The sequence below is a fragment of the Octopus sinensis genome, linkage group LG5 (genome assembly GCF_006345805.1).
Source record: "Octopus sinensis linkage group LG5, ASM634580v1, whole genome shotgun sequence".
NCBI classification, from domain to species: Eukaryota; Metazoa; Mollusca; class Cephalopoda; order Octopoda; family Octopodidae; genus Octopus; species Octopus sinensis.
In genome coordinates this window covers 117796651-117806635 of record NC_043001.1, presented here as the reverse complement: position 1 = coordinate 117806635, position 9985 = coordinate 117796651, and the positions used below count along the sequence as shown (strand labels likewise).

The 9985-nt window shown below is 35.5% G+C and overlaps 1 protein-coding gene across 1 annotated transcript; it reads left to right on the top strand.

Moving 5' to 3' along the window:
* The first annotated feature begins 759 nt into the window (after positions 1-759).
* Positions 760-2349, top strand: LOC115212251 (kinesin heavy chain-like). The gene has a single exon (XM_029781089.1). The coding sequence runs from the start codon at positions 760-762 to the stop codon at positions 2347-2349; it is 1590 nt and encodes a 529-aa protein (XP_029636949.1).
* Positions 2350-9985: the final 7636 nt, after the last annotated feature.

The following is a 9985-nucleotide window of genomic DNA, read 5'->3' as shown; positions in this document are numbered from 1 at the left end:
GAAGCATCACTGCAGTAGCTTCCTGTGCGGCTAGAGTTTCTTTTAATTAAAGTTATTGTACTCACTTCTTTAAGTCAATTTGCGATTACTTCTGCTACACATGATATGGTGTGGAATATAGATATTTAAAAAAAAAAAAACTCGCTTTCTTACCTGCAGTCATATGCTTAAAAAGCATTCTAACCACTGAGTTACCATTTTACTATTTCTTCTTCTGGCACATACATATACAAATACGTGTGTTTGCGCATGCGCATACATGTGTTTGTCCGGTTGTGCAAATGTATGTGTGCGTGTGTATGTGTGTATGCATATGCTTCTTTTAATCAATAAGCAAACAGCTTTAATTGTTCTCACTGCGTTTATTTGAATTTAAATGACGACGCTACCTAAGTTTGTTCTTCTTAATCTCTTGTCCACAGAACAGGAGTGAATGGTTGTGAGTTTGTGTTGGTTGATCACTAGAGAATTTATTTTGTCTTAAGATAGTTTTAATGTTGAATTTTTCGTTTTTTATTATTGTTAATCAACAGAAAATAACTCCTAAATGAAATATATTAAATCATGAATATTAAAATGTGCTCCAATGGAAGGAAAATCCGGATTTCTTAATGATTTTAGAGCATTCATGTAAAAGTGGTTGCAAAGGTTGCTAACTGACTCAGAGTGGAAAATTTCAATCATTTCTTTGCTGTTTTGTATTGTGTATATTTTCAATATCTTTTGATACTTAAATCAAATTAGATCAAAACATCAACAATGAGTAATTTTACAGACAAAGCCAGAATTGACTTCTGGATTCGAAAGCCAAACTATGGGAAGTACACGAAGAAGGCACGAACCCTGCCTGATTTATTAAAAGACATTAAATCAAGAATTGAATTAAACGAAAGAGAAGCTAAATCTGTTATGGAGTATCTCGATAATTTAATCAAAGAAAATAATACTATCATGGCAAAATTAGTGGAAGAAAACCTTCTCAAGCGAGAAGAATTGGTGAAATCTTTGTACAAAGATGTTCAAGATACTTCACCTGCCGGAGATAATGGTGAAATGGCACAGAAGCGAAAACATACTCTTCAAGAAACTGTAGAAAAAAGTTTAGATAAGTTGTGCCATAATCTCAGGAATTTAAATTTGACACAATATGTAACCAAGAAGAAAGAGGATAGTATGGAAGATTGCAATAAAAAAATATGCTTTTTTGAAAGCGTTAAACAAAAGCAAAGTACTTATGAAGACAATTTGCTTCAGCGGCTTCGTACGATATACAATAGCTACAACAAAGTAAACTTCAAATGGGAGATGGCATGTAACACTGTCGCTACTTATAAATATTTGGTCAATCAAATGAAGAAAGAATTGATTAATATTCCTCATGAGCTAGAATTGAGTGAAAAGGGTTTGACTGAGGCGAAAAAGGAACTAGGAGAGCTATCGATTTTATATGAAAATGAAGCCAAAAGATGCTTAAAAGCGCAAACAGAATTAGAAAACACAAAACGTCTTCTAATCGTTGGTAAACAAACTCAGGAGTCTAATTTGGAAGAAAAAAAATTGAAAAATAAAAAATTGAAGACAGAAAAATCTAATAAAGATACGGGTATAAATGAGGCCGAACGAGAATTGAAAGAAAATCGAATGATATCTATAAAAAAGGAACTAGAAGACACAGAGGTTAAATTTACTAAACTTAAAGACATGAATGAAGCAATAAAATCAGAGCTTGATATTAAAAAGTTAGATGATTTACCCCCAAGAATTCACTGGGAAAATAGTGCCAAAGAGCAGTTAATGGCTGCTATAAATCAGGCTCTTGAAACTCTCATTTGCAAAAAAGAAGAAATTCGTCACATCAAAGAAAATATGGAAGCCGCTGAGATTAAAAGATCACAGGAATTAGATAAAATGAATGACTGGATTTATGAAATCAGGAATTTGTACCTAATGGGCAAAGAACGTCATTTCAGCGTACACAAACGGAGTTTGCAAATAAAAGATCTACTTGACCAATATGAAAGTGTGAAGAAAGACCTTTGTGACCATATTGCAACAGCATTTCCGGTTGCAATAAACAGCCAAACTCTAACTGAGGCAAAAGAAAAACTTGAAGACATCATCGAAGAATTGCGGCCCAAGCCAACTATCGATACCATAATTTCCGAAATGGAGGTTGGTGATGGAGAAGAAGTATATGAAATGAAATTTCCGTTGGATTACATGGGTGCACAAGATGAGAATTTAGCCTTTGAATTGACGGAGGCCCAAAACGAGAAATATATTTCACACGCAGAGGCTAAATTGAAATCCATGAAGATCGTTGAAGAGGCGAAAAGTAGGAAAACCTAGGATCAATTTTAAGTCTTGATAAATTCTTTTCATAACATTGCTAATAAAATACTATTTATAATACATCGAATCTGCTTTGTGTTTTAGAGATTAACTGAAGGAAAATACGGCTAATCAGAATCGAGGCTAGCTGGATTTGAACGCTGAACCGTTTCTCTCAATCGTACACGGTTAAAGATTTTGCAAACAAGAGGTATAGTCGACTGAAATAATTTCTGCATATTAGTGTAATGTCTTTCTACTTTAATTCATATAATTCCAGTTTAAGTATTGGCACATTTTCTGACGACTTGCGATCTTTTTCATATTGTTTGCCAGTTCTTGGGTGGCCCTACTGTAGTTTCCTACTTCCCCCTCTTACATTCTGTGGCGATATTTTGTGTTGATCATAAATCAGTCCTTTGTATCAGCTATACTAAGAATTATTCTCAGACGTAGATCTTTGAAGACACTCAGATCCCACATGTCACTGGCAAAAATTGTTACTGGCACAAAGTGTTGTACAAATGAAACTACACTCTACTTCATTTTGTAGATTACATTAAAGCCACATAACTGATACTTGATTTTGTAGATTACGTTAAAAGTACATAATGTAATATCTACAAAACGGATATTGCTTTTACAGCTCTGCGTGCCGTTCCCAATACAGACGGGTCATATTTGCTTCTACTAGTTATTTTCTTATTGCTTGTGACAACTTTTTCGCCTTATTTTCTATGTTATTTTGGTAATTTCACTATTGTTTGTATTTTTTCGTAGTAGCGAAAATTGTAGTATAAATTTGTGAATATCAACTATAAAAGCAACGATAGGAGTCAACAGTCGAACAAGTCAACGGCAGTAACAAACTATGTTGTAACACTATACCTTTTTAGTTAAAAGCAACTACCAACAGCAATGTACCTTTTTTTTTTACTATGAATGAGTTCACTTTGCTCGTAACCACCATGCACACACTAACAGACAAGACAACGAATATACACATCGTTCCCAAAATGCTATAGTATACTTCCATATGATGAACGATATGTTTTAGAGTGTGACGTGTGATCCCCAACTTCAGCAGGGGATGGCATATCAGGATCGTTAATCTGTGAATCGTAACTAGTCAGTTGATATTACTTACGTAGCCATATATCTATTATTTAATACTTAACAGTGGCCACACAAGAACAACTAACTGAAGAAGCATCTGGAAATGTTTAAAAAGTTTTTGTTGTTGACAAAATCTAACTCTATTATCTTAAAATAAGTAGACGTACAATGGATAACGTAATCATGGATACACAGAAAATAGATGCTACTTACATAAACAGGATATATTTCAGCACCAATTACTCAATTGTTTAATCAATCAATCGGTCAACCAGTCAATCAATCAGTTTCTCTCTCTCTCTCTCTCTCTCTCTCTCTCTACTAACCTACCTACCTATTTATCACTTAAGATTGATATTATATATACATACAGATAGAAGAAAGGCGGTGTCCTGGCAGAATCGTTAGCATGCCGGAGAAAATGCTGAGAGGTATTTCGTCCGTCTTTACATTTTGTGTTCAAATTCTGCTAGGTTGACTTTGCTTTTCCTCCTTTCGGGTTCGATAAAATGAGTATCAATCAGGCACTTATTAATCGACCAGCTCCTCCATCACTATAGAACAGACGCTAGAATTGAGTACCGCATCCGGAATTCGTAAATGATTTGCTTCTTAAAATACGTTGAAAGTTATTTTTACTTTAACTCAACTTTAGGCTCAAGTAAATCTTGATATAATTAAGTGGGGCCGAGCATACTTAATGTAGTGAACGTCAAAGCTTTTAATTAATTAAAACTGCCCCTGTAGTAAGGAGAAAATAATTAAAAACAAAGCATGGGAACAAAGCAATGAGGAGTACACCTGATCTTTCGCAAGTACGGCGACTATTCCAAAAATGCTTCTCTTTTATTTGACGTCTCACTGCTCGCTTGTCCACATTCAATTTTTAATCATTTAGATTTTGATGTTACATCCCCTTTTATTTTTGACCAAAATTTATAATTAAGCTATTGATGTTTCCTTAAATAAAAGTTTTTTTTTAGCCTCTTTCCGCTAAAGTATTCATGTTTTATTCAGAAATTGTCCCCAGAAACTCATTTTAATTTTTATATAATACATCTTTTCTAAATTTCAAAGTATCCACAAAGCTAGTACTTAACTCTGATTTGCGTAGTGTAAAGCTGAGTAGAAATAAATCTACCCTATTGAATTTTCATCGAAACGATAAACTCAGCATTAAATCCACGAAAATACTCGACGATTTCATTCACTTGTTACTCAATGCCGAACTAATACGTCTTATCGCCCTTATCGTACTTAGAGTTACGGGGATATTGTCCTTTTCATTCATAGAACTTTTGCTGGTGGCAGAATTCAAACCCTTGGCTCTGAAATCGACTCTTTGGCGCCTTATTATTTATTATCTTTACTAATAAGGAAGTGAGCTTGGCAGAACCGTTAGCACATCAGTCAAAAGGCGTGGCGGCATAAGTTCTGAGTTCAAATTCCGCCGAAGTCAACTTTGCCTTTCATCTTTTCTGAGTCGATAAAATAAGTATCAGTCAAATGCTGGAATCGATGTAATTGATTTCCCCTCCTCTCAAAAACCTGCTGGCCCTGTGCCAACATTTGAAACATTTATTTACTTCACTAATACATTTCTCTTGTATGATAATTTCGTGTCTCTATTGCTGCTGTCTCTAATCTCTAAAGGATGACGAACTCGTAACACTATATGACAAACGGGTAGAAGGGTACCCGTAATTGACAGACAAGTAATACTGCTATTTTGTAAAAGAAAACATCAAGGCAGCTTTCCCATTTTTTGGTCATTGCACCAAAAACATTTCGTATACCAACAAAACAGAAGTAAATTGGAGAGCGGAAAAGTGCAGCATGTGGAAACTGCGCACTGCATCCCGCCCTATTCATCACTGCTTGTCGGTGTGTTCTATGATTCTTAGCAAGACGGAGACGTACAAAAACTGGGAATATGGGTATATGGAGTGCGCCTCGGTGTTCGAACGATTACTTGAATGTTAGAGGATTGTTCAATCAGGACTGACCTGGGGCTACCTAATAACATACTGGGAATCATTTTATTTCATTTAGTCTTAGCAGTGCGGTAAGGAAAAACGGTAGAGAGCTAGATTAAATCTCGTTCAGTATTAAGGGCCGATATTTTTCATTACTACTTCCCTTTCCATGAAACTTTTGTTTTTTACGCTTTTCTTTTCTTTTGCCACTGCCTCACTGAAGAAAATACAGCGTCCAATGACTCTTTTTAGGGTTACTGAGAACAGTGGGTGAAAGGGAGAAAGTTTTCCTTGACCAGATGTGGACCTGATTCTGCTAAAGATCCATGAGCCACGGCTGGTTTTAAACTTAATTGGTCGATAAAACACCAGTCGTGTATTGAAGATGATTCAGTAGACTAGAGTTTTCTAAAAAGGTGTAACCTTTTGTCATTCGATGTATAAAATCATTATTTCATTAGGCCTCAAACATAAATATATAGCAGTTATTTCTATTTTCCTTTTAACTTTGTTTAGCCATATTCCCCTTTAATGATATAAATAAATATATGAAAATATATAGAAAAAAAATCATATATATATATATATATATGTGTGTGTGTGTGTGTGTGTGTGTGTGTGTACGTATATATATGTATGTATATATATATATGTACGGAGTATTTGAGCGTGCCACTTCAGCAACAATAGTTTAAAACTAAGTGGGATGTTTCCATTTTTCTTTCTTTTCTTTTTGTTTCTTGCTTCTTTCTTTTTTTCTTCGAGAAATATATTTTATAAAAGCAATTCATCTCTTCCCGAACGGCAGTCGGTAAGAACGACTAAAGCTATTTAATATCCTAGCTTTTTTTTCCATAGGGATTAATTTAGAATTGTATTTGTTGTTATACTTTTATTTTGATTTTTTAATGATTTATTTCATTATTTATTTATTTTTTTCAACACTATTCTCTCACCTGCTCGTTTGCCGCTGCGGTAATATCAGCAGCCGCGGCAGCCAATATCGTCTGTGGGTACCCAGCATTTGTCTCTTCACGTTTTGGTGGTAAACGTAAGGACGTTGATGATGAATAATAAGAAAGGATAAAGAAGAGGGAAAGTAGAAGAAGAAGAAGAAGAAGAGAAGAAGAAGAAGAAGAAGAAGAAGAAGAAGAAGAAGTAGAAAAAGAAGAAGAAGAAGAAGAAGAAGAAGAAGAAGAAGAAAAAGAAGTAGCACATCTCGCAACACACACCTGTCTTTAGCCGAGGTGTAATATGACATGCTGCGATGTCCTTTCAGTTAGAGGACCTCCTAGCCTTTCTTTGGACACAATGAAAGCACAACAGTTGAATATAAACTCGTCTATCAACACAAACATACATACACCCATCCACAATTAAGCATACTCGCACACGCCCGCCCGCATCCATCCATCCATCCATCCATCATCCATCCATCCATCCATGCATACATACATACATACATACATACATACATACATGCATATACAAATACATGTAACGCGTGTGAATGTAGACTATATGTTTATGTATGTATGTATGTTTCTATGTATGTGTGCATTTGTATATGGTTTGTGTGTATGTCTACCTACCTACCTCCCAATCTATCTATCTATCTATCTATCTATCTATCTATCTATCTATCTATCTATCTATCTATCTATCTATCTATCTATCTATCTATCTATCTATCTATCTATCTGTCTATCTATCTGTCTATCTATCTATCTATCTATCTATCTATCTATCTATCTATATACATAATATATGTGTGATTATGTGTGTGTGTATAATTTGTTTGCGTTCGTGTGCATGTACACACACACACACACACACACACACACACACAGAAGCACACACATATGTATACACTTAAGCTCTTTGACCAGACCAGGTGAAACCAATGGTCTACGTTGGACAACAAACACTCGGCTCTTGTCTAAGAAAAAGAGATGAGGAGAACGCGACAGAGAGAGTGGAAGAAAGGATGGGGTGGTGGTGGGAGGAAGAAAGAAGAGAGAAGTATGGAAGGGGGTAAAGAAAAGGCTCCTGTTGAATAGAGGTAACAAGGCAGGACGCCAAGCGGAGGGGGGAAGATGTGGACGGGGGGGGCAGGCAGGAGGGGCTGCAAGAATAAGTGTAAAAACTGAGACGCCTCAGCCGCTCATTCATACAATGAGACAGGGAGTCCAACACCGTGAAAGACGTCCATTGAAATCGGGTCGTCATCTGTCAAAATGTTTTATTTCTTTATTATATACTTTTTGTTTGTTTTCCCCCACCCCCCACCCTTGTCCCTCCTTCTACACGAGATTTGAAGCCTTGTATAATTCCCGGGCGTGATATGAAAACACAGTTTATATATACGCGCGCGTACACACATACATACATGATCACATATGCATGCATGGATGTATATGTACAAGTATTTACACACACACACACACACCACACACACACACACACACAAACACGCGCGCTCGCACACACACATATATACACGCTCACATACGCACGCACGCATGCACACATTCACACATATCCTTTTTGCATACTCTGCGTTGTATGCCTATCTATATGTATATGTGTGTGTTTGTGAGTATGCATCAGTTTATTATGCATATGTGCATCTCCCTCTGTCTCTTTGTTGTGTATGTGTGTGTGTGTGCACGCGGCACGCGTGTATACATACATACACACACACAAACACACACACATATATATATGTATGTATGTATGTATTTATGTATGTATGTATATATATATATATATATATGTATATACACAATCGCACACACACACACACATATATATATGTATGTATTTATGTATGTATGTATATATATATATGTGTTATATATATATATATACATACACAATCGCACACACACACACATATATGTATATGCATATGCACATATATCTATGCATGTGTATGTATATGGACGGGAAACCCAGGGTAATCCCATAAACCGACCTCCCCCCATTAATACATATATATACACACATACGTTTATATATATATATATCTATATATATATATATACTCATATATATATATATATATATATATATATATATATATCTATATATATATATATATATATATATATATATATATATATATCTATATATTATATATATATATATATATATATATATATATATACATATACTCATATATATATATATATATATATATAATATATATATATATGAGTATATGTATACGCACGCGCGCGCGCGTACACAGACACACATGTCTGCATAAAGTATATGTATATGGATTCTTGTATAGATATGGATGCGTTTGTGTTAGCATATGTGGAACAATTTACCCGTTTTCTTTGCGCGACTAATTGTATACGCACGTGGACATTTGCTCGCGCGCGCAATACAGACATACACATACACATACACGCATACACGCATACACACGCTGGCACAGTCTTATGCAGTCACCTGCGTGATGGAGCAGCCATACTTTTTCGTAAAGTATTATAACAAAATCACAATTCATTTTGTGCTTCTCCCAGTATCTCGTAAGTGGTGAGCATTCACATTATCCTACTTTGCGATCAGCCACGTGTCAGATATACAAACATTCTGCAACATTTTTGTATCAAAGTCACAGGACTTTTATATCATTATTATGATTTAGTATCTTACACCGATGATATCGATTTTAGCATTTATTCTCCATGGGGTTCATCAAATATATTAAATAAATATTTAAAAACAAAACAAAATTAAAAGCCTCCGCTCAATAAAAATAAAATATGTGCCTATCTGTGATGTAATTTTAATGATACTTTAGTTGTTTGATCTCAGTTGAACCAAGATGGTCAGGTGTGGTTTGAGGGAAATTTAACAGGTATTTTTAGTAAGTTGAGAAACTTCGAGTTGTAATGGTAGGGAGCCTTTTGTATGCAAGCGAAAGTTAGTTCGCCTTCGCATTTGAAACAACCTGTATGAAAGAGCAAAACAAAACAAAAAATTCAGTTTAAACCTTAAATTCAGAAGAATTATGTGTGTGAGTGTGTGTCTCTGTGTGTGGACATATACACAAACGTATATTTACACACACACACACACACACACACACATATATATATGTACGATATATATATATATATATATATATATATATTCGTATATATATTCTTTTACTCTTTTACTTGTTTCAGTCATTTGACTGCGGCCATGCTGGAGCACTGCCTTTAGTCAAGCAAATCGACCCCAGGACTTATTCTTTGTAAGCCTAGTACTTATTCTATCGGTGTCTTTTGCTGAACCGCTAAGTTACGGGGACGTAAACACACCGTCATCGGTTGTCAAGCGATGTTGGGGACGACAAACATACACACACACACATATATACATAGACATATATACGACGGGATTCCTTCAGTTTTCGTCTACCAAATCCACTCACAAGGTTTTTGGTCGGCCCGAGGCTATAGTCGAAGACACTTGCCCAGGGTGCCACGCAGTGGGACTGAACCCGGAACCATGTGGTTGGTAAGCAAGCTACGTACTACACAGCCACTCCTGCACCTTAT